The sequence below is a fragment of the Ciconia boyciana genome, chromosome 9 (assembly GCF_034638445.1).
Source record: "Ciconia boyciana chromosome 9, ASM3463844v1, whole genome shotgun sequence".
Taxonomy (NCBI): domain Eukaryota; kingdom Metazoa; phylum Chordata; class Aves; order Ciconiiformes; family Ciconiidae; genus Ciconia; species Ciconia boyciana.
The window spans coordinates 9,776,911-9,801,379 of NC_132942.1; the positions used below are offsets into that span (position 1 = coordinate 9,776,911).

Here is a 24,469-nt window from a genome sequence, read left to right on the forward strand (position 1 = left end):
GCTAATGTACAAGGTGTGTAGTACTGGGGTATGGGAACATGAAGTCGCAGAGGCAGCTCTGCATTTTCTGCATGCACTGTGCAAGTGGGATGTGGGAAGGACCTCTGTCTGGGGGGGATTTCATCCTGCTTAACCCTTTCTGTACACCACGGTAACAGGCTCGCAGTGCGGTGGGTCAGGAGCACGCAGGGTTCATGGGGCACATTGTGTGGCTGATAAATAGTTCCAGAGATGCGTGATTGCATAATGATAGCCACATTCATTCACCTGCCTATCAAAAGCGATGCATTAAAGTTTGAGCTCTCTTCCCCTGGGTCCACAAAGAGACATTTGAGTGTTAGCTTATAGTCTTTAACATTCCTCCTAACAGTGGGCTAAGTGCAGTGGGGTTAAACAGAGTCCCTTTTGCTTAGTAATCCATTAGCTAATGGGTGTGTAAGCCCATCAATTTTCTGTTTATTCCCTAGCCCCATTAGGGTACACCTGCTGTGCATAAAAAATACACCTGACAAATCAGAGTGATAGTTGAAATAAAATAAATATCAAGTGTTGTTATAGCTGATCCATAGTGTTTAAAGCAGAAAGGGCATAACAGTGATTTGTGAGGGTGGAACAAAATAGCGCGTGCTGGCTCATTGTAGCTTGAGCAGGTTTATATAAATCCCCCTGCAATCCAGCCGGTTCACCTGTAGACTCCACCACTCGACTGCCTCTTTCCCCAGCCCCACGGGCCCCTCTGGAGGGCGGGAGTTCACCTTCAAATGCCATCTCCAAGCACCTTCCGGAGAACCACGGTGCTGCTAAGTGATAAATTAATTATTTGGGGAGGGAGGGTGAGAGCTCGCAGGCTGCTCTCCCACGAAGGCAGCCAGAAGCTTCAAATCTGTCTCTGCTACCAGGCCATTTGTTTTGTCACTTCATAGGCTTTATTTATTTATTTATCTTACAGCTCGCCTTGTGATTAAAACTGTTGAAACAGCTGTTAGCTGGTAGCAACTTTCATTGTGCTATTTCCTGATGTCAATCAGGCGACCGTGGGGCCGCAGCCGCAATGGGAGCTGCCCCGTGCCGCTCTGCTGGGGCTGCGCAAGAGGCAGCAGGATCCCCGGCTGTCCCCAGCCCCTCGAGGGCCCGTGGGGGCTGCTCGCATCGGGCAATAAGGGTTGCAGCAGCCACACACCCCATTGCACAAGGAGTAAATAAGGGAATAACAGCAATGAACCTGTGGAACTCGTTGCCAAAAGCTGTTACTGAAATTAAGAGATTACCGGAAAATTGAGTAAAATGGGGTTTTTATGTTTAAAAAAAAGAAGACCACCATCACCACCAGCTGGGGAGGCTGATGACAATAAGATGAGCAAGATGCTTGGTTCAGGTGGTTGGTCCAGCGTGGAAAACTCCCTGGGGCAAATGAATGGGCTTTGAATGAGCCAGTCTTAGGCTTTATGGACAGGAGCTGGATGCCCTCTGCCATCAGGGTGCTGAGCAGCGGGGTGAGGGTGCTGAGCAGCCGGCCCAGGGAGGGCAGATGGAGAACAACATGGGCAGAGGGTCACTAGCATCTGAGATAGCAGAGGATGGAGAAGTCTTGCAGTCTTTGTGGTTGGGGAAATGTGTGTAGAAAGCCTCTCAGGCTGAGGAAAGCTTAGGACCAGGTTTCTTGTGTTGGGGGCACACAGTCTAACCTCAGGTGTGAAGGAGACCATGACCACAAACATTGCTACTCCTTCTGCTGTTGAAGAAAACAAACGTTGTGCAGGCTTTCTGCAATCACATTAGGCACCTCAGGGCTGGGTGTGCTGGCTGTGACAAGCCTGTTCATGGCTGCTAAACCCACAGATGAGCAAGCTGAAGAGCTTAGCTTGCATTGAAAAAAAAAAAAAAAGAGAAACTGAGAAAGAGAGACCAGATCAACCCAGTCCTGCAATGGAGCCAGTGAATTGCCAAAACCCTCCATTTAAGTAAGGCGCTGGAGGGAGGGTTTGGAAATCTGGCCTGGGTTGCTCGAACTGCATAGGTTGCAAGCCCCACTGATGGGCTAAGGAGCAGTGATAAAATGAACAAAGCAGGTCATTGCTGTTGGGTTGTATTATCCACAGGCTTTGGCATTTTCCAGCCGAATGCTTGCCTCTTCTTCCTTCCCGGCCCACTGCTGCTATTATTTTTACATCATGACTGTTGAGGAGTGTATCATTCGTAACATACCTATCACAGAGAGATTCCTTTTTAAATGCTCAGGGAGATAGAGGGCTACAAACCATGGGAAATCAGCTATGCCTAATATATTATGTAGAAGTTCTGTAATCATTATTGAACTAAAGTGCATTGAGTAAGTGGATAAAATCAGTCCCACTGTAGCATAAGTCTCCAGAGAGCACAGATAAAAATGCCTCGCACTTAAGTAGAAAAAGGTAACAAAATATTTCCAGTCCCAGCAACTGCATTTTCCCCTCTATATAAATAGGGAACCCTCAGGAGAAGGCAATGATGCAGCAGAGGTTGAAGGCAAAGTTAATGGTGGCGAGGTGGGGGAGCGAGGCAGTGCCTGGGGCAGGCTGATGGTGAGCAATGTGAGCAATGCTCCGTGGAAATGAGGCTGAAGGCAGAGCCCTTTGTGGCAGGGGCAGTGGGCAAGGAGGCAGCAGGGCAGTGGGCAGGACCCGTGCAAAGCTGGGGGGGATGGTGTGGGTCTGGGAGGGAGCAGAGGTGAAAGCTACAGCACAACAACCTTCCAGATGAGCCTCTGTGCAATGTTTGTGCTCCCCTTTCCTTTGAACGCTGCAGAAAAGTTAATTTTTATGACAGGGTTCATCTTGGGGCTTGCTTCCCAGAGCTTGTCATGGCCCTCACACAGTTTCCCACCTCAACACACACACACAGGTGCGCACACACACACACATATCTGCATTTTTGTGCCTCCTGAGCTAAGGTCTGAGCTGAGCTGTCGCCTTCTTACAGGGAGTCACTGACAAATTTATCTTGAGGTTATTCTCAGCCAGATAACCTGTGCCCCTTCAGAGCACACTTGTACGTAGCTACACAGATAATTGGTCATTGCCTCTCTCATACGCATGGTCAACAGTTGCCAGACTGCAGTGAATCACCACGACATGGTGAATCTCTCTTGTATACCAGCTGCAAACCCACTGAAACCCTTGTAAGGGCTTACAGTATAAGATAGATACACTTTGACCTGAGTAAGTGTGGGAAAATTAGGGATTCATATACTTTCACAAAAAAGGAAGTTAACAATTTCATCCCCTTTATACAAAACAGAGTTTGGCTGGACTGGGACATGTAAGACAGAGTTTGCTATATATTTCAGGAAAGGGTTAGGTGATCATCTAAATAATTTTTTTGATGGAGATCGTCAAATGTGCATCCACATTAGTGATGAAGTTTGGGTCATTCATTGAAAATAAGGAGAAAAATGTGTGTTAGAGCACTGTATTTGCTGCTCCTGTTGTAGGCCTACACAAAAAAGCCACCTAGAATTGCAGTCCCTGCTGTTAGGCTGTGACCTGGGTAGTCATAGGCATTCGTGTCCTGGAATGACTATATTAAAGTTTTCTAAGATGTGTGCTCTTTCACATGACCTGCCAATCATGTTGGAGCAGTGCCATAAGCTTTGGTCTAGTTGTATCCTCAAGGGCACCAAGGGGAGGAAGAGAGAGCAGGGTTGCAGAGTTGGAACTATTACTTACTTATCTAAAGTATTGACCTGACCTCCCCTACTGAAATATCAGCATTAGATGCTGGGGAAAAGGGATGCCAGAGCCAGCTCCTTCTGGGAAATAAAGGAAACAGAGATGTCAAATGAGGCCCAAATCAGGCAGCATCCCATTGAGATAATGGGGGGGGTGGCAGGCAGGGACGTGGCAATGACATGAAAGAGTGCAACTGGTGGGTGGGCAAGGAGGCAGCAATCAAACTGACCAAGTATCTCGCTGAAGCTCTATGTCAGGCTGCTTCACAGCATCTCCGAGATGTGGCCTTATGGTATGGAGTGGACTTCAAATGTTCACTAGGTTTTGCACATTTTTATTAGTACAATGGTAATGAAGTGTGTTTCTGAAGGGAGAAAGAAAGAAGCGAGTAGAAAGTGATGCTTCTGTAATGTTGCTGTGGATGGAGCAAAAGCAAGTAAATGGTCACAGCTCTGAGATGACGAGATGGACGGTCCTCTTGGACTCCTCATCTCCCTCTCTGAGATATGCACCCAGGCCAAAGCGAGAGAAGTACAGAGTGAAACGGCATTGGAAAAAAAAGCCACTGGGATTCTCCATGAAAAGGAGGGCAACTCTTAAATCTGACACTAGAAGAGCTTGGCTTGCTTAGCACAGCAAAGCAAAGACTGTAGCAGCACCATTTGTTTGTTGTATATTTAACAGGAGAGCTAACACAGGGGAGAAGGTATTTGAAAGCACAGTGCTGGTGCAGGACAAAGGTGTGTAACATTTTCTATGCACTGGAGGAATGGGCTTCAGTGACAGCCTCCATAAAAGGCTAATGGCAGCAAATAAACTAAGATGCAGTGAATGCGTTTCTGAAACAGCTCGGGCAATGTAGCATTTGCTAAAGCTCTTCCAAAAACTTCTGTCTCATGAAATTGGAGGAGTTGAATTGAGTTGGGGGCCAGGGACTCTGTGGGGGGCCTCCAACCCATCTTTAGTACGGCAGCGCAATGTGAATATTTACAAGCCGACTGGAGAATAAGCAACAGTAAACAGAAAGGAGCTGAGGAAATCAAGTGTATAAGCTGAAATGTGTCTTCAGCTAACCCATGAAATGGCAGAAGACACATGGGCTGTGATGCTAAGCAGCGTTATGTAAATGATTACATGAAGCAGCTGTGGCAAGAGCCTGTAGAGAGAGACTCTAAAGGGAATAAGCAGACACACAGACAAGGCCAGGAAACTAACAGTGAAGGTAGCTAATTTTGCTGAGGTTTCTTTAAACTAAATAAAAAATTAGATGTATAACCATACAAAAATACAACCAATCCCACTGCCAGACACAAACTACTCAGTCAAAATGACTACTACAGTTGCCGAAAAATCAAAGAACCCACCAGTTTAGAGTGCAGCAATAAACCATGCCATTATACACCGTAGTCTAAGCCCTCATGCCTACATGTCCTCTGTGCAATGGCAGAAGACACTCCTCTCCCTTTTAGCGCATGACCCATCATGGGATACGTGTCTCACTGCAGCCATACCCAAATGTGCACCCTCCAACTGGTCCTCACATGGTTTGAGCTTTGGAGGATTTTCTTCTGGCATCAAAAAAGCAATTCATCATCTATTACAGTACTGTCACCCAGATGATCTCAGTTTGGATTGTCAGGTGAACATCACTGGGGCTGACTAGCAGAGTCTTCTTCAGCATCCATCTGAACTAGAAGCCTGATGGTTCAGGCTATCATCTCACCTCCCTTACCCCCCCCCCCCCTTTTTTTTTTAATATGGCTGAAATTAAATGTCAGACAAAAACATTCTCATTGGATGCAAAAGGCTGAAGCACAGCTCTGGTTCTGCTGCACCTAGAACACGTTGCCTAATATTACATCCTGAATTTAATCTTTAAGACTGGTTTTCAGCTACATGTGACCCAACATCTTTCTAGGGAGCTGAGCACTCATAGAGCCCTCGGCTGCAGTGAGAGCTGCCAATATTCACACCATTTGAAAGAGAACCAAGAGAATTATCTCAGACAGAAGAAACAGATCTCTTGTGCTGACAGAGTAAACACATTTTGGGTCTGACTTTGCCAACAGCTCTCATTTCTCCAACAACTACTGGAGTGGATCTGCTAACATTTAAGAGATATCCAACACTTTGCATTGCAAGAAGCCACTTCCAGCTGCTTATGTTTTTAGCAAATTGGATTTTTTAAAGTAAATTTTAATTTAATTTAAACTGCAACCCCGATGTCCCTTTTCCTACCTTGGACCCTTGCATTAGGTGTGGTGTTTAAAGGCTTTGATTGTCCCCATACAGGTCTTCTGTATGACAGCCACTCTTCAGGCCCAGTTAAGTGCCATTATGTCAACCTTCCACATGCCAGAGGTAAAGCTCCTTATGGTCCTCTCCTGCCAGAGGAGTACAGAACGAAATGAAATGCCTAGAACCAATTTAGCAGCTGATGGATTCATCATTTAGGAAAGGCAGCAGAATGGAAACACTTAATAGGAGCCTCCTTTATGGTCAAGTCAAGGAGCAAGTTACAGCTCAACATACTTTGATGCAGTTCTTGGAGCTGGCCTTGTGCAGGTCACGTAAGACCTAGTCCTGGAAGTGTTGCCATTGACTTAAATAATACCAAGCTGAAAACTTAAATCTCCCTGGGTCTCTGGCACTGGATGTAATAAGCCTTTGTCTTGTACGTCATAATCACTTTGTTTAGAGACAGCTCTTTGCAACTGGGTACCTAAAGATAGATATGCTCCTGAAATCCACTAGAAAAATACGTTGGCCCTTCAGGCAATCAATAGACTAAAACAATGGAAATAATAAGAATAACGATAACAGGATGAACATTCAGCATTATGAGTGAGGATCCTTTGAAATCCATTTGTGACAGAGGAAGAGGAGTTTCAGTGCACCAGCATTCACGATGTTTCACTGTGTAATTCCATGAATTTCTGCTTCTCCTTAATTTCAGAAAGACAATTCAGTAGCCTCTGGCTTCTGTATTTTATTTATTTCTCATCTACTGGCCAGCAGAAGCAGAAAAATAAACACACAACTAGGAGCTGTATTCACAGACAGGAAGTAACTTTAATTAAATATTGTGAAAGTTGAAAAGTTTTTACAGCTTGAATTTCTGCAAAAAAATTATAACAATCTCTACAGTAGTTAGTTTCTCTAACAATAGAACTGTACAGTGTGTGTGTCTATTCAAAAAGATTTAGATAAGAAGGTGAAAGGTTAGTAGTTTCAGAGATGACTTCATTTTAGCTGCATCCTAGTACAACTGTGAGGAAATAGGCATACTTTATGCAATCCAGTCATTGTGAAGCTTCACCTTGTTAAAACTGAAATCTGAATGTTTCCACTTAAAGCCATATTCTGTAAACAGCTGCATCTTTTACTTTGTAAAAGATAAGGGTGGTGCAGGGGGAGATTTTTATAAATTCCCATTCATCAGATCACTATAAATAGCTGCAACAAAACAAAATTATGCACATTGTCAAAGGATCTTTGGACACTGGCGTAGAAGACTACAAACATCGATGGCTAACACTGGTGTCAAAATCGCTATGACTTTGAGTGGAGCTCTACAAGAGTAATTGATGGTGTCACTGGACAAAATATGGCTTTAAATTTGATTACATTGTCGTGCTGTTGCTTACTATGTGAATTAGAATAATTGCTTGGAATACAGAGAAGCAATAAACTGATGTCTCTCACATTTTCCAGTTTTCTCTTCTTTTATTTTCTCACCATGAAAAAAAAAATCCTGTTTTCTTCCCTTCCCCCCAAAGATCACACTGTGACATTCTAGTGAAAACCATTGCAAAATTCATACAGGAAGCATGCACAGTTGCAGCATCGTTGTAAATGATTTCTTGCTCGACTAGAAAAAAGTTATATTGTTTTAAGGTAACAAAACAGTTCTTTTGTGCTTTTCAATTCCTTTTTTTTTTTCTTAGAATGTTAGTGATGATTGACAGTTCTGGTGCACAGTACAATGTACAAGTGAAATGAATATGATTTGCATTGTTAAGGCATCCAATCTGCTGGTTTATATTTATGTGAAAGACAGAGAAATATACAAGCAGACTTAAGAAAGAAAGTATTTTCATTGAGTTCTATGAAGTTTCTCCCCATATTTAATGCACAAAAATGCGTTACTCCAAAGAGGAGAAATCCCATGCATATTAATAGAGTAAAACAGCATTAGTTTTTGTTAAGCCTCAAAAGCAAAGGATACATTTTTTTTAAAATCTACATAACTAAATGCTACAAGAATAATATGCTACTTTTTGCCATATATTGGAAAAAACTTCTTAACTTACAAATAATACAAAAATAGACAATGGCTTTTGGGTGGAAATTAAAAAAAAATGGAAGCATGGTTTTAAACAATACTAAAAAAAACCCTATAAATGAAATGTTTTAAAATCACATTTAAACAGCTAATACAACGGTGAATGACCAAACAAATCAGCACTTTTCACATAGCAAACATACACAATAAAATAAACTTGGTAGGGGAAAAAAAGCAATGTACAAATTCCAAAGATAAATACATTATTTATATGGATATTTTACAAAATCCCCTTTAAAACAAACAAACAAAAAACAGAAACAAAAAGCTTTTTTTTTCTTTAATTAATTTTGCAAGTATGTGCAAGCTAAAGGTAGTGAGCTCTTTTTGCAAAATATGCAGTAAAATTCTTTCTTGTGATATCGAAAAACTGTCTTAAGACATTAAAATGTATAAATAGAACAACAACTTTGGCAAAAAATCACAAAAAATCTACAGTATTTATAACTACATACAAAACACAACAGCAAAGAAAAAATATCAGGTAATGCATCTTCAGAGCTTTGCTGCCTCTTTGACTAACAGTTTTTAAGAACACTTCCCAGATAATGATAGCAAAATTTTTGTAAAACAGAAGCTATGGTTTTGACTTGAAACCTTCCTAACAGCCCACCACCCACCCCCCAAACTCATGTTTCCATTTACTATTCAAAAGCAGTTACCTGTTGCTTAATATATTATGATACAAACTGAGAGGGTCGACTGATACAGGAACAATCCTAGTGGGAGGCTGACGAAAACGTGTGCTTTTAGATTGTGAGGATGCAGAACCGCAGACAGGTCTGTTCTCATTCTGCCCCATAAAAACAAAGAGATCAAGGGGAGAGGGGCTACGCCAAAAACACCCCACGCGTGATGGCCGCAGTCTATGCCATTAAACGGCTATGCAAAATCCAAATGGCATTTTATGCACAGCTCAGGTGACACTAACCCTCAAGAAGGCCACTCATTTGGAAAGAGTCTGGTATATAAGCTAGAGGCCATGCTAATCTAATTCTGAAGTTTTAGAATATCTAGAGGCACTGGATTTTCAGTTAAGAGGAAATATGTTATTTGCATCCTTACCTTTGCTTTCACCAACTTTTCTTGTATTATTTACACAGTTATTTAGCCTGATATTAAAGACAGAAGTTACTAATCCCACCCCTCATCCCACCCTTGCCTTCCAAAAATATCAGCTTTCTAGGGAGTGATATCTATTTAATTAGAACATTAAAAATGCATCATATTAGCTAGTCACCACTGGATAAGCAACCTGTATGAGCCGACCCTTAATTAAATGGCCATAATTCTTCTACGAAAAACTAACTGGCACTTCTATTCTGTCCCATACAGACTTGTATGTAAATGACACCACTTCATTTTTCTTTACACAGCTTTAAAAAAGAAATCATAAATTAAAAATGTGGAGTTCCATCTCTAGTGTCCCTTGTGTAATTGTATGATTTATAAAAGACAAATGGTGTTGAGTTAAATCAAGCCTTAAAAAAACCACAAAAAACAGAAGGAAAAAAAAGCAAGCCCCCACCCCCGCAAAAAAAAAAAAAGTGGATTTTTTTACCAACATACAATAAATATATCTCCCAGGTATTTGGGATAGACAACTTGAATCAACACCTTGCAATTGTAGATTGTTAATTTCAGTATTTGCAAGGATGGTGATTTTTGTTTTGTTTAAAAATCCGCAGTTATTGTAAGATTCTTCTTTATTTCTTTTTTATTTTTAAAAAGGCCTGAGTAAAAAGTTCCACTCTGGGACTTGTATCAGATTCTCTCTGAAGCAGAATTCAACCTCTTCATTAATAAAATTCTTCAAGGCAATTCTTTCACATGGGGGGAACAATCATGCCAGATATAGCTGTCAGAAGGAAAGGGGAGGGGAGGGGAGAGAGAGAGGGGGGCAAAGTTACTTTTGTGCATTATCAATCAACTTGTAAAATCCTCAGAGCTTTTCAACATTTACTAGCAACGTACTCAGCCATACTGTGAATTAAATTTATATGTAAGCATCATCCAGTAGAGACAACTATGTACACAGTAATCATGGGAAGCCTCATTCTGACCGGAAAGTGATTTAAATTGCAAGTGACTGGGCTGAAATTAGTGATTTTTCTTGCAGAAAAAGTGCACTTCCCCTGATATCAGAATCAGACCCCAACTTAATTTTCTGACTTTAGTTTCAAAATCTCAAAATACTCAGAAGGCTTAAACCTGACCCAGCCATTGCCACACATTCTATTACTCTTTTAAAAGCAAAGCAGATACTTGCTCCACATATGAGAAAATGGCTGGAGTGCCATCGGCCAGCAATATTACAGATCTGATAGGGTGTTAGTTGCATTAGGCACACTAACAGTGGTTAATTCTCCTATGCCAGTTTTCTCTTACAAGTTCAGTGTTCAGCCCTGGGACTTATGTATGCACTTCCAGGTGGTCAGAAAAGGACTTAAACTCTCAAATTCAATTTTCAAATTGAAATATGTCCTTAACCAGTGGTTTAGCAGACTGGTGTCTCATTGTTTTATTACACTTGTAGCAGACATCATCAACTACATTGAGTGAGTTGTGCGTTAATGTTAATTTAGAATGTCTTCTCTTTTGTTGGCTAAGTTGAATCATCAGTATTTCTTTATTATGCTTCCTAACATCATTTTCTATGAAACCATCACCTCTCTCAAAGAGGACACATTCATTAAAAGTCAACAGGTACACTCTTCCACCTAGTTTGACCTCCAGCTTGGTCTCCCTCTATTCACCAGGTACTCTATGCAAATCAGACATACCAGGTGTCCAAGTGATATACTGTGAGCAAGCACATCATTACAGGAGATAGCCATGCAAGCTTGTGATGAAAACCATAACAACAATGCATCTTTAAAATACTAGTTGTACAGTTGTTTGCCAAAAGGTAGAAAACAGATTCGCCTTCGGGTTGGCGGGACTTCACGGGTACATGATTTAAATGCTAGAACTGCCTGCCATCTCAGACATCTGGACATGTAATTTCTTAAGGAAGAACTCAACCCTCTGACTGGTGCTGATTCATTGTGCTTTAATTACAGCTGCAATTATTTGATAAGAACAGAGCCAAAGTAAAAGACTCACAGATTTGGGGTTGGAGGGGGAGAGGAGGGAAATGTTTTCTCCACAAACACCACCATATGTGCAAGAATTACAAGTCTAATCAGCAAGGGGAGAACAGCTCGAGTAAACTGCACTGATTAAATGAAATAAAATGAGAGGAGAAGGCAAGAATGCAAAACACATCCACATGTTTGGAACAGGCCATCTTCAGAGGTGACATGTTGCAACTATACAGCAGCATTTCAATTCTTGGAATTTATCATTCAGCAATGTTTTTATGTGGAATCACTGTACTGATTGTTTCCACTCCCCATAAGGGTTCTTCAAGGAGCTGAGAATGAGGATAAAAGTGATAGAAAGGTGACTTGAGTTGCTTTAAGCCCTACAGGAAGACACTCAAGTGAGTAGCATAGAGGACACCACCGTGTCTTAGATGTTCCTTGCTGAGGTATTTCCTGTCATGGGCTTTTTTTGGCTCTACCATGGAGATAATCTGAGGCTCCAGTTTCATATTATCTCCATAGATATGCTGTCTCCTTCATCTCAAATCATAGGATGAATTCGATATTGCTTTTTTTTTTAGAATTCTTGCCGATTTAATCAACACTGGGTGAAACAACAGCAGTTTTGTTTAAAAGAATTCTCAAAGGGTTTTATTGCAGCAGTGTCTCAAACAAGTTCTGAATCCTCACAATTGGGCTGTCCCTTTGGTTCATGTAACTAAAAATGAAGGAAACCCAAGCTAAGCAACGCTCTCACTGTTGTGATTGCTCCCTACTCTGCTCTTGGGATCCTTAGAGTATGGGCCAGGGTATGACTTCTATGGCATCAATAAAATAGGTATTGACAGTGATGGATACAGTCAACCAGACTGTAATTCTGCTGTGGCAGCCCTGCAAGGCGGACACCTACAGCTAAGGGAGAGAGTGTAATTTTCCCTATTTGAATATATGAAAGACTCACTTTCATAGTGAGGGCAAGGAGGGCATGGACCTGAGACACAGGTTTTGTCCCAGTTCTCCTTCTAGCTCATTGTGTTACATCAAGCAGTTTGATTTGTTTGTTTCTTACCTGAGGATAACAATTTTTATCCCTATTAGTAAAGCACTTGGAGATTCATGAATGGCAGTTGTTTACCAGAATATAGAGGTGGGACTGCAGTGCTTGGACGTCAGCGCCGTATGTTACAGTGCAGAGAAAAGCAATACTGACAACAGTGCTCCCTCCTTTACTGCTCAGATAAGCAAGGAGTTGAGCAGATGGGAATGGGTAGAGTCTTCCTATATGTGATGAGTGCAACTGAGCAGAGTCAGATGGATAATTAATCCTCTGTGCTTTCTACTTTAACCTTTTTTGTCCTTTTCAGCCCTTTCTAAATTCTAAATTTAGTGAAACTTTAAAACAAGATGTTGTTTTGCTTTAGAAAAAAATACCTACACTTCAGAAAATGTCAAAATATTATTCCTACAAAAAATTCTCAAGCTAAAAGATTCATCAAAACCAATTTGATTTCAACAAGAAATGACAAAGAATTTCTCTCTTGGGACAGCACAGCTGCCTACGCTGGGTAAGAGCCCAAACAATGGTGACATAATTGCAACTCCTTCCTTCATGGCTTAGACATTTTCCTGTAGTTACATATCAGCCATGCACCTTTTGCCATTGGAAACAAATGGTACAGATGCAGATCTTTGCTCATTTTTTCAAAGCATTATTGTTTTTGAAGAGCTCTGAAATTCTTAATTAAATTACAAGGCAAATGGCAAAATGATATATTTTCTGCCTAAAATATTTGATATTTCCATTCTTTCCAAGTCTTCATTTATATCTCTCTACTTTTATTCCATAAGTGCTACATCTCATCATGCAAATTCTCTCAGCTGTAGCATGTTGTTGATCCTGAAAATGGAGATATCAGTGGGAAACAGTGGAGGTATGAGATCACACCAGCTCCACAAAGGGAGGGAAGAGAGTAGAAAAACTCCCACCAATGGGCACTATTTCTTCTATCACATACTAATTTGTATTTGCTGCTAGCAAATTACAGAAATAATGTATTTTGAGTTTTACAAAATTGCATGGCAAAGAGAACAACAGATAAGCCTAGCTGTTGTTTTAGTGAGTTCTGCTGATATCTAAGCTACATAAGGAAAGCTTGATTGCTTTCTGATGTATCCAGAAGCCCAAGAGAGATAAGACAGCCTCCTTAGACATGGTAGTTTATTTAAGCAATAAGGCACAACAGGCAGTGCATTTCTGAGTGATTATTACAAGCCTCAGGTGGTGTCAGAAGGCATGGGACTAAAGGCTGTGTGTCTTTAACTCACCAAGAAGTTCAGTGATGACCTAGAAATGAACCACCTCTTGGTGTCTCATTCCTGTTATGAAAACTGAATTGCTAAATAAAAATTAGGGGAAACACTCAGATCTGTGTGGTTTCTGGGCATTACAGATCTGGATGTGACACAGTGAGGAGGCAATCAGCAAGCTTCAGTTGCGTCCAGTGCTCTCAGCTCATTCCATAATTGCTTTTCATAACCAAATACGTGGAATCTGGGAATTCCGTGTCTTGTGAAAGGAAAAACAGTGCCTGAAAAAGCTTTCTCCTGTTACTCGCTTTTTCTCTCCACCCGCAACAGCAGGTTGGGACAAGGTGAAAAGAAGAAAAAAACATTAATGTGTTCAAAAGCTTCTAGCGGTCCACTCTTAGCTCCTTTTTTATTTTTTTAATACAGAGGTGAAACGTTTTTAGCTGTTGCCTTTAAAATTTGTAGCATGTCAGCAGTGCCAAATTTTTAAAACGCGCAAAAACTAATCTCCTAAACACTACAGCTCATCTGAAAATTTTGTTGTGTTTTATTCCTGACACAGTCTGTATTTATAACAAAGTCCTGAGCAAAGGTAGCCAAGTTCTGCTTATATGTTCTAAGTATTTTCACAATTTCTGTGTGCATGTGTGTACATCTGCAAGGATTCCTCCTCCCAATTCACCAGTGTAAAATGCACTGAGAACAATGCTTTCCTTCAGTCACAATAGATCCCAGCTTTTATGAATGAATTCCTTCCACTCTGCCTGCATATAGATTTTTTTTGGCTGTTAATGGTGCTATCAGCATTATGCCCGCAAGCCCAGCGTTTCTCTTTCCAGAGGCCGCAGAGTGACATGTGGAGTCTGTGGAACTATCCTCCCCCTGCTCTGCACAGCCCCTTCTGAGCACGGCTTTAAAAATGAAGGATTTTATTCCCTGCTTGATGCTCTTTGGATAATTTGCACAGGCACGTGGAAAGGAAAACAGACCTCAGGTCTGGGGAAGCACAACGCATACTGCAAAATCTTTCCCACCTCTGGCATAGTTGGAGGCAGCTGGCTGCACCTGCGTATGGAAACTCCTCGGTCTAAGCGAGCATGAAAATGTCTCTCTCAGCACACTAATGCGTAGTGAGGTAATTACACAGGAAGGTTTAGGCACAGTGTTGTAAAACACGCTGAATCAAACAATGAAATGGGCAGTGCTGGTCTTTGCAGCATCCTCAGTTTGACAAGCTTTTGTCTGTCACTCCCTCGGCTTGCATCAATGCTTCAAAACATATTCAGGTGCTAATGCTGGAATACTTTGTAATGAGAGGGGAAGGGATGCAGAAAAGGAGCAGCCCCTTGATACCAACAGTTGAAGAGGCTTTCAAAAAGGCCCTACGCCATTTATGGAATTAATCGGCACAGAAGTACATTAATCAGTGGAAACTAATGTTTGCCCTGGTATGAGTTAAACTGTAAAATGCTGCTGTTAGTTTGTAATGTGTCTTCTATTTATGAAAGGCAAAGGTTTGTGCCAAGCTCTGTAACGGTCTATTTGCTCTCAGTAGGATTTCTGCACAAGTCTACTATGACAAAGGAAAAAAAGGAAGGGAAGATTGAGTGACGTACTTCAGGAGAAGGCCAGCCCCTGGAGAGACCCTGCAGTGGAGTACTTGCTAGAGTCCACAAAAGACTGGTCTGATAAAGGACGACAACAGGGAATAAGAGAGGAAAGAAAGAAAAAGGATGGTATTAGTAAGCTGAAATATTACTCATTTTTATCATAGCAGTAGGTCTGTGCTTTAAAAGACAGAGTCTCTCAATTCAGCAGTATTAGTTGAGTTAGAGATAGGGTGCTTGCCAAACACCTGCATGGTACTAGGTGGGCTGGTGGTGGAGTCCAGTTATTCTTTACAGGAGGAAACCTTAGGACAGAGACCACCAGGGATCCCCCATTGTCTTCTATCCCCTTTAACAACTCAGTGTTACTTAGAGCCTCACAAGGTGCCGGGAACTCATGGTTTTGAGAGCAGCCATCTATGCTCCAGACTTGATTTCACTTACCTTGCAGGCTATTGCCATTGGTGCTGGTGCAGGTGGGAGGAGGAGAAGTTTGCGGTCTCACGACAGGCGCAAAAGCACTCTTCTGTTTCACCGCTGAGACCATGTTGGCTGGTGAGAAGGAGAAAATCCCAGAGGAACTGCTACAGTTTGAGGGGAGGCTAGTGGAGGAGGCCATTGTCGGACTTGATGGCACAACTAAAGGAAATAAAGACCCCCCAAAAGGCATTCTTTAGCATTAGATAATCAGCAGGCTGCAGAAACAAGAGAATTCTGCTTCTCGGATGCACTGGGTCTAATTTCAAATGGCCAAGGCCTTTACTGCAGTTAGATTTCTGGTTGTTCATAAAGCATGATCAGTCACTACAGGAAACACACTTGTTTGTTTTGTTTTGTTTTGTTTTGTTTTGTTTTGTTTTGCAGGTGTTCAGGAGCAGTAATTCTAGGAGCTCTTAAACACTCCCTTAATTCTCTGTCACTGCAACTCTTTATTCTTACAACAACCCTGTCCTGCCATCCTGTTTCAAACTTTTCTAGTAATTGGCATTAGCCACTGCCCTGGTCTGAATTTGTAATGTTTTTGTGTAGGTGTATAAGAGGGAATCCAGAACATGTAGGTAACTCAGGGGTTAACAAAACTGATGGGCAAGGAAAGTGGTTAAAGTACAAATCTTGATCTGGAATTTTTATCTTGGAAAGGTTTAAGTTTTTAACTGGCCTCCAAAACCAGCATTTTAAGCTGTGTTTTCCTTTTAGCCAGATGGCTCCAGAAAGACCTACGGAGTTTCAAGCAAACTTGCAAAAAGTAGAGAGATCTTAGTGGTGACCCAGCTGTCAAAAGTCAGCAAAAATGGTTGGGTTTCTTTCCTCTCTCAACCCCTGCAAGAACTAGGGTTTAAAAGGAGTTATTCCAAAAGCTGTGAATACACACACACACACATGTATACATGGAGGGTGTCCAGCATGAGGCAACCAGTGAGATGGCTGCTCTGGCATTTTTTTACTCCGTTGGTCTCCTGGCACTGGTGTTTTCAGTGTCTGTTGCACAAAAAAATGTGTGTATAACTGACAGAAATCATGCTTTTCTTTTATCTCCCAATGGCAGAAATCACTAAACCTTACTCACAATGGCCACAGATGCTTTCTGTGTTATAATTACTAGTACCAAGTCAGTCTCCAGCTTCCCTGTATCCATCAGCTTTGGGAAAGTTTCTGCTGTGGGGACTTCCCAGGAATTCTCAGTGACATGAAAAACAGTCATATTTCTCACATGACCATTTTATTTATGCACAGGAATGGAGCTGGCATTTCATATCTCACCCAAGATGGAGAATTTTGAAAATGAAAGTCTGTTTTATAATGGTCAAGACAAATAATTCTCCCAGAGACAAATAATATCTCCCATATGACCACCGTCTGAATACAGTCAATACAACATTCTCATTCAGAGCCATCAACTGGAATCTCAGCTGGAATAGCTAAGCAATGAAGCCATTCTGGTTTATATCAAATGAAGATCTGGCTTTAACTACAAGACTGAATAAAATGAGAGTCTTCAGTTTTCCTAAATAAGCATAGACATAAGGCTCTCCTTTTTTTTAGGGACTGAACTGATTGTCCAAAATGCAAACCTGCTACATAGGAGGTTCAGTTTTTAAATACATATATCCTTAAACCACTATTTTACTATATAATGGGATAAATATCTTTGGTTCATGTATTTATCATTGAGGTTTTAAGTGAATTTGTTTTCATGAAAATAAAGCCAACTACTTGTATATTCAGACAGCATTGCCAGTTTCCCCTCTTATCCAACAAAAAAAAAAGGAAAGGACCAATAGTAAGATCCCATACTTTCATTCTTCATCCTGTTTAGAAACCACTTATATACACGAGGGGGCTATGAATAATTACATATTATAGAGTAAAATCCTATCATATGGGCTTTGAATTATTATTTTATTTGCATTTATGTAGATAAAAATCACCCTATTTAAGTTCTTATTTGAGAATCTGATATCATATTTGTTAACACTGAGGAAATCAATTAATGGAAATTAAATGTTCAAAGTTTCACAGTCTGACAGATACAATCTTAGTCTGAAGTCACTCTATGTCTGGAAGTACTTGCTAAGGGAGAGCAATCAAAGCACCTAAATTGAATTGCTACTATACAGCAATTAGTTTATTGATTTAATTAAGAATGCCACCTTTTAATTTTCAGGTCATGATTGAAGCATTTTCTGATTCAATGGATTAGGCATTAGCAGAATGACAGATCTACCAAGAAAACCTCCCAAAATATAACAAGAATAGAGAACCAGGGCTGGGAAGTGAAGTGCTATTCTAAAGAGGACTTCGTTCATAAATATGAAATAATACACTGCTAGAGTATTTTAAATGCATTACTGGCATCTGCTTCCAAAAAGAGATGTCTCATCAATCATGTTATATTATGAATTCAGAGTGCACAGATTCTATGACAGTAAATTCAACTTAATAAGTAAGGTACTTTGTAACATTACATGTTACGTTATTATTAGAGTACAAAAATAATAACTGGTTAGCAATTCCCAGGTTATAAGTACTAGTTATGTGGGTAAATATTTTCTTCTAAATTTGCAGCAGCTAAGAAGCCTTGGAGGTAATTTTTTAAATCCGGGTTACTATCCCCTTTTTAAGTCTGAACTCTAGCAATGCAATTCAAAATAATTCATTACTGCTGTTACACCACTAAACTTAAGATTCGCTGCGTAAACCTTGGTATGTTCATCAGTCTGTTTGACCTGTCCATGCTAGGGTCTCAGCCTAGAAACCTATTTATATGACAAGACCTTCTGGCCTGATTCTGCTAGCAGCTTTATACAGATGTCAGTGGAATCCTTTATGTCACATGAGTAATGTCAGAGGAATTGGGCAGGTCCTATTCGCTTAATTTTCTCATGTGAATAGGGACTACGGAGCTGTGTGAGTGGCTGCAGAAGAGGTTCATAGGCCTTTACGAACAGAAATGTATTTATATTTAAACAGGTTACTAAACCTTTAATATAAAAATGCAGAAAGTTAGTCCTACACATAAATATTTCCATAAGTGGGACTGTAGACCATAAGCTCTTTACGCCATGGAATATATGATTATATATGAATGAATATAGGACTTACATCTCTGTGGCATTCACTGTACAGACACTAAAACACAAACTCTAAGAGCCATTGTCACATTTTACTGACTAATACTAAGCTCTCAGTGAAGTCAATATAATACCTACTTACAAAGCAAATGGAGTATAAGCAATCAAGATTAGGCCCAGTAGTAATTCATAATTTCTATAAAGGTTATGAACATTTTATTTACTCAGAGGTCTCGGAAACATCATCATGCAGCTTATGGAAATGTCACTCTTATTACAGTAAACTTTTCTGTCCTTCATATCTTACAGCTGGAAAAAACTATTTTTCCTGCAGCAAATATCCTTAGCTTCCTTCCGCACCCACTGCAACAAAAAGCTGTGTACTGACAACTGACTTCTGATCCACTCCAACGGACTTTAAGTCACTTATGCCATCCCTGCTTTCTAACAATGTTGAGGACAGTGTTTCTTATTTATAGAGTATAAGGTAAGTTATGAAACTATCAGCCCAAATCATGAGAGATACTATTCTTTTTAAGTTCTTATGAGAATCCATAATAATAATAATAATAATAATAATAATAATAATAATAATAATAATAATAATAGAAGACCATTGCTGGAAACACTAATGTCTTCAAAGTGCTTCAAAGGTCAGTGCCTTGGAGAGGAGAGAAAGGACCAAGCTCTGTTTCAAGTGCTCAAAATAGAAACTAAATATTGAGTATCACAGAAAAGTCACTATCTCCTTCTAATGAAAATGTGCAAAATACAGAAAAGCCATATAATACTCACTGGCATAGGGAGAATTGGCAGCAGATCCATTCAGGAAAGTTGGAGAACCGCCTAAATTTGACATTCCAGCATTCCCATAGCCATTCATGCTTGTTGTGACAGAGTTATAATTTGTCTGCTGAGGGGTGGTGCTTGGCACATAGCCATGAGGTGACACGCTGCTTGAGTTGCGAGTAAAACCTTTTGTGGGGAGGGAATACATTTAGAAATTGGTATTAGCCCGAGAACAGTTTCTTACGCAAACAGCTACAAGCAAGTAACTCTGGGCTACCAAGCCAGCAGCCTAGTCCAGCCATGATGTGCATGGGGAGGGCCAGGACTGACCACCACTACCCACCAGGTAACCCAGATTGTGAACCCTCACTCCCTAGGTCGTTGCTGATGGGAGCACAAAGGAGGAGGAGGGAGGCTACAGCCTTCACAGCTCCTCAGGCAACCCATGCCCTCAAGCAAAGATTACCACTGGGTATTACAGGAACACTCACTCTAAAAGAGCTGTTTGTAGGAAATGGAGTAAACATGACCTACATTTTCAAAGTGAGGAGTACACACCAACTTAAGGTATGTTAAAAGCATGTGATTTTTGTTAACTCTCTTCTGATGTCGCGCTCATTTAATGCATCTCAAATTAGATGCTCATTGCACACTTTAGAAAATGTAGGCTATATTTCTCAAAGTAGTGGGATATCCTTAGTCTTTTTGCCCTGGTCTGATCGTTATGTTGGTAGAAAATGACTATCAAATTTGGCACCAATTTAAAATTTGAATCTCTACCTAATTCAGGAAATGACCTTTGGGGAAACTCATATCGAAATATCCAGAAAGGAAGACTTGTTTCTAGAAGCACAGAAATGCAAAATGCATCTTCACTCCTAGAAGAAAAAATGCCAATTTTTCTTCCTACCACACAGTACATCCATAAAATATTTTCATCTAAAAATCATTTCTATTTTTTTAGTGTAATGCAAAATAATTTTGTCTGTCCTCCTAGAAAACAGCCTCATCATAATACTTTCTCATTATAGTGGATTTTTAAGTTAGATAATAAATAGAGCTGAGCAAAGGAGAGGGGAGAATGCAAAGGGTTTTTACAAAAATGTTCTTCATATTTTTTTTAACTGTAGGAATTAAAACTATATTGATTTTATACACAGTGAAAACCACTTTATTTTAAAAATTAGAGAAGCTCTGAAAATGTCTTTGTAAATATTTCTATTTTTTGCTAGTTTCAAAATTTAGAAAAGTCTCAAACTCTGCAAAAAAATCAGTGCCAATATTATTTCTCTTGCAAAACCAAACCAAACCAAACAGACAAATAGTCAAGGGATACTTTTGTGTTATAAAGAACTGCGACATAGGCCCTAGACTGAGAGATCATCCATGCTCAGGAAAATATATAAACAAGTACTTAACATTAAGCACATGCTCAAGTTGATAGAAATCCTTTTAAAATTAGTGGGACTTAAACACAAATACAAGTGTTATTCTAAGCAGAAGGAAATGCTATTTAGATATGTGCAGAAGTGCTTTTCCCAAATTGAGGTAAAAGTCACTAAAGAAAGCCCCATCTCATGACAGTATTGTGTCATTCAAAGGTGGTGCATGCATGTGGGATGGTGTCTGTCTAGACATGCTCCTAGCCTTCAGTTTTGAACCATCACTCTTTCACTGCTCTGCATGTTTCCCTGACTTTTATCAGAAAAGGTTCATAGAGAGAGGAAGACGAGTCTTCTCCTGACCCTGATTGGTGGCTTGTGAGGCTTCGGAAACATTGACAGCTAGTTGACCACTAAAGGAATTCACTCCCATCATTCCTGCATGGACCGACGTGTTAGCGAGGGCAGGGAGCTGGTTGTGATTGCGGGGGACACTGTAGAGTGCTTCTGCGATGTCTGCTGCTCTTTTCAGGATTATTTCCTAGAGGATAAGAAGGGAAAAAGAGAATAAAAGAGTTACCAATGCAACTCTGACAAACCTTTACTTACACACCAAAATGAAACATTTCCCTGTCCAAAGGCAAAAACTAGACGCTTTTCTTTCTAAACCAGTTGGCTGACTGATAGCTAATGCTTATAAGATCTGCTGCCTTCATGATAAATCCTGACAGCTGTGGTAAGAGAGTTGGAAGTTTCAGTCCCAGCGGCCATGCATCTGTATAACAAGACCACCTGGCAGAATGGGGCCAGAGCCTAGATTTACTCCACCTTAAAGCTATCTTTAGGTTAAGACTGAAAAATCACTGGTGGCAAGACATAATGCATATCATTGCCCATATTATATACTATCTGGTGAAAGTGGGCAAATGCCTCCAGGGTTAATAACATGTTGCTTTTACGAGAACTTAATTCACACCCTTTAAAAAAGAAAACAAGCAAACTAAACCCCACTCCAGATATGACATTGCCCTCTATTCTTGGCTCACATTTTAGTACCATATACCTTTAGCTCCTGATCTATCTATACATCTAAGAAATAGCCATGTTTTAGAATTGCTGAAGTAGAATGCATTTACCTGGTTATTGTGTGGCATACCATAGAGTGCTTCTACTAAATCAGCAGCCCTCTTAAGTATTACTTCCTGTCAATATAAAAACAGATGCATTCCTCTGAGTTCAATAAACTCCTTGTGGGGGAAAACAAGTATTAGAATCTTTTATACTCTTCTATTAGTTGCACCGTGTTTTGTGTTTTTTTTTTCTTCCCACCAGGTACACCTTAATTGTAACAACTCTCAGCAACCACTGAATGGTGTTAAATCACTAGTTCATCCTATTCACACACACGCTTAATCAAGTCAAAAGGTGAGAATCATTGGTGCTGCAAAATAAAATACATCACTCAATTGTCTCTACCATCTGCACTATAAACCACTCATCAGTTTATTGCAGAATACAATCCTGAGGTCATTTACTAGATTACTGCAATCAATGTCATTCAGAGCATGTTATGAATCCCTTCAATGTGTTTATTTTATTCTTAATTGCATACTGCAGGAATTGTGACCTTACCCAGCAGGCCACGTTCAAAAGATATCCAATCAGTCCTATGCTACTGGTAATGTAACCTTTCAACTTCTTTGGTTTGTATCTCGATATGATGGGTCAGGGTAGGATCCATGTACATAAAATGATGCACAAGAGGAAAACACATACAGTATGAGAGAATGGCCCAGTACGGTGCAGTGTTTCCTGGAAAAATTTCCTGCATGGACAGCAGAATTTAAAACAGTCTGGGATTTAGTTCTCCATTTTGGACAATTTTTTTTTCTCCATTTTCCTATTTGTTCCTTTTCACTTAATATTTCTTAGAGTATTTTAAACTGGCATTCAAGTAATAATAGCATTTCCTGTGTTCTTATATTTTACAGCATGGAAAAATCTCTATGAACAATCCTGATAGAAACTGTAAAAATGCATTGCAGAATTAACCCAGAAGACATTTTTTTTCTTAGTCTTTCAAAGCACCTAGCAGATTCCCATTTGCCTGATCAAAACCAGTTGAGACTGTCCTTTGAGTAAAACAATATATTTTTGTAATTCTCAGCTCCTAAGTATTGCTCTAATATACTAACACGATGCTATTCACCACAGCATATTTCTGCAGGTAGCTTACAAAAATAGTACCAGTTCTAAGGATTTTACAGTTTTCTACAAAGTTAAACTTTTTAACTTAAAATATTTTACACAATAGCCATATTTTATACCAAAAAGAAACAGTAATGCTCAATTTTCATATACTGTAGACTCTGATCAGAAAATAGAGATATAATTGCGTTCATTTTGCTGTCACCATAACCTCTTCAAAAATCCTTGAACAACTCTTCAAATGACAAGCTTTTAGATGCATATTAGCATTTTTTTCAATTTTAAATTCTCTATAATATAAGATAAAATAGTTGTCATACTGCAGTAACTACTTATGACATATATAATGTCCTAAATTCAAAAATGAGATGGAGGATTTTTGTACTCCCAGTAAACATTTAGGCTTGCCTTCTGCTGCACACACCCCTCTCTCAGAACACACATTTAAATTATTTTCCACATATGAAGTGAGATGTAATATATAATTTATGGATTTTTAAATCACTACATTTGAAACAGATTCTGAGGAGTTAAGTTGCTACAGCCTTTTTCTTTTTTTTTCTTTTTTTTTTTTTTTTCTTTCCATTGTGGTTGTTGTTTTGGGGTTTTTTTTGTGTAGCTTGACCACAACAGTTAGCAGTATAATCATGGACAGACAGACTACAAACAACATCCAGGTACAATCAATCCTTGTTGCTTTACCAGAATCATCAGAACACTTGAGTTGCCCTTTCTGCCTCATACTGAAGATACAAACTAGAGAACAGAGATGTTACTGAAAAATGTTATCTTTTTCAATCCATGATTTTAGGTGGAAAATTACTGCACAAGTGTTTGACTTTGCAAACTAGGATTTATTTCACTTCAGTAGAAATTGTTTGCACTATATATTTCACTGATGTAAAATTAGAATGTGATACGTAGCCCACAAACTGCTTTGGAATATTGTTAACCTAAGCTGTCATTATGCTAAATTACTAAAAAAAATAAATTTAAATAGTCATTTCTGCTCTACCTGACTAATCATAGTTATTTATGTAATGCTGAGCTAAAAACATTAGAATGCATCTAAAAAGAGATTGAAGACCATGTTAAAAAATGAGGTAATTACATGGAATCTTACAGCCGCTCTACCTAATATCAAATATATTCCAGTTCTTAAACATTGGAAGTTCTTTGATGCCATACCATATTGCATGTAAATAAAAATAATTGTCGTGATGGTTTATTGAAATATGCTTGACAAGTAGCATTCCATTTTCCTAGCTAGTCAATGGTTATGTTTTTTCAACATTTTCAGAATCTGTAAATTTGAGTTTCATACTTTCTCTAACAATATTTTCACACAATAAAAGCATTTCTTGTTTATGACATTTTCAGATCATACAAAGTAGATGTACACAAAAACTCCTGTGTCAAATAGTGGTATCTTCTATTCCAGAGCTGACGGTAGTTCTTATAGACAC

At 39.7% G+C, this 24,469-nt stretch overlaps 1 protein-coding gene across 6 annotated transcripts in view; it reads right to left on the reverse strand.

Moving 5' to 3' along the window:
* Positions 1-6,773: 6,773 nt before the first annotated feature.
* The window catches only part of EBF1 (EBF transcription factor 1), a 285,433-nt gene continuing 267,737 nt past the window's right edge, over positions 6,774-24,469 (reverse strand). For 5 of the 6 annotated variants that reach the window (XM_072872920.1, XM_072872919.1, XM_072872918.1 and 2 more), the window contains exons 12-16: positions 21,932-21,997; positions 21,159-21,336; positions 19,420-19,599; positions 15,497-15,691; positions 6,774-9,910 (exon numbers count right to left, since the gene is read on the reverse strand). In XM_072872920.1, the coding sequence (XP_072729021.1) occupies positions 9,879-9,910; positions 15,497-15,691; positions 19,420-19,599; positions 21,159-21,336; positions 21,932-21,997 (651 nt within the window). In that variant the 3' untranslated portion in view covers positions 6,774-9,878. The remainder of the gene's footprint in view (positions 9,911-15,496; positions 15,692-19,419; positions 19,600-21,158; positions 21,337-21,931; positions 21,998-24,469) is intronic. The other variant, XM_072872921.1, reaches the window with a different exon arrangement.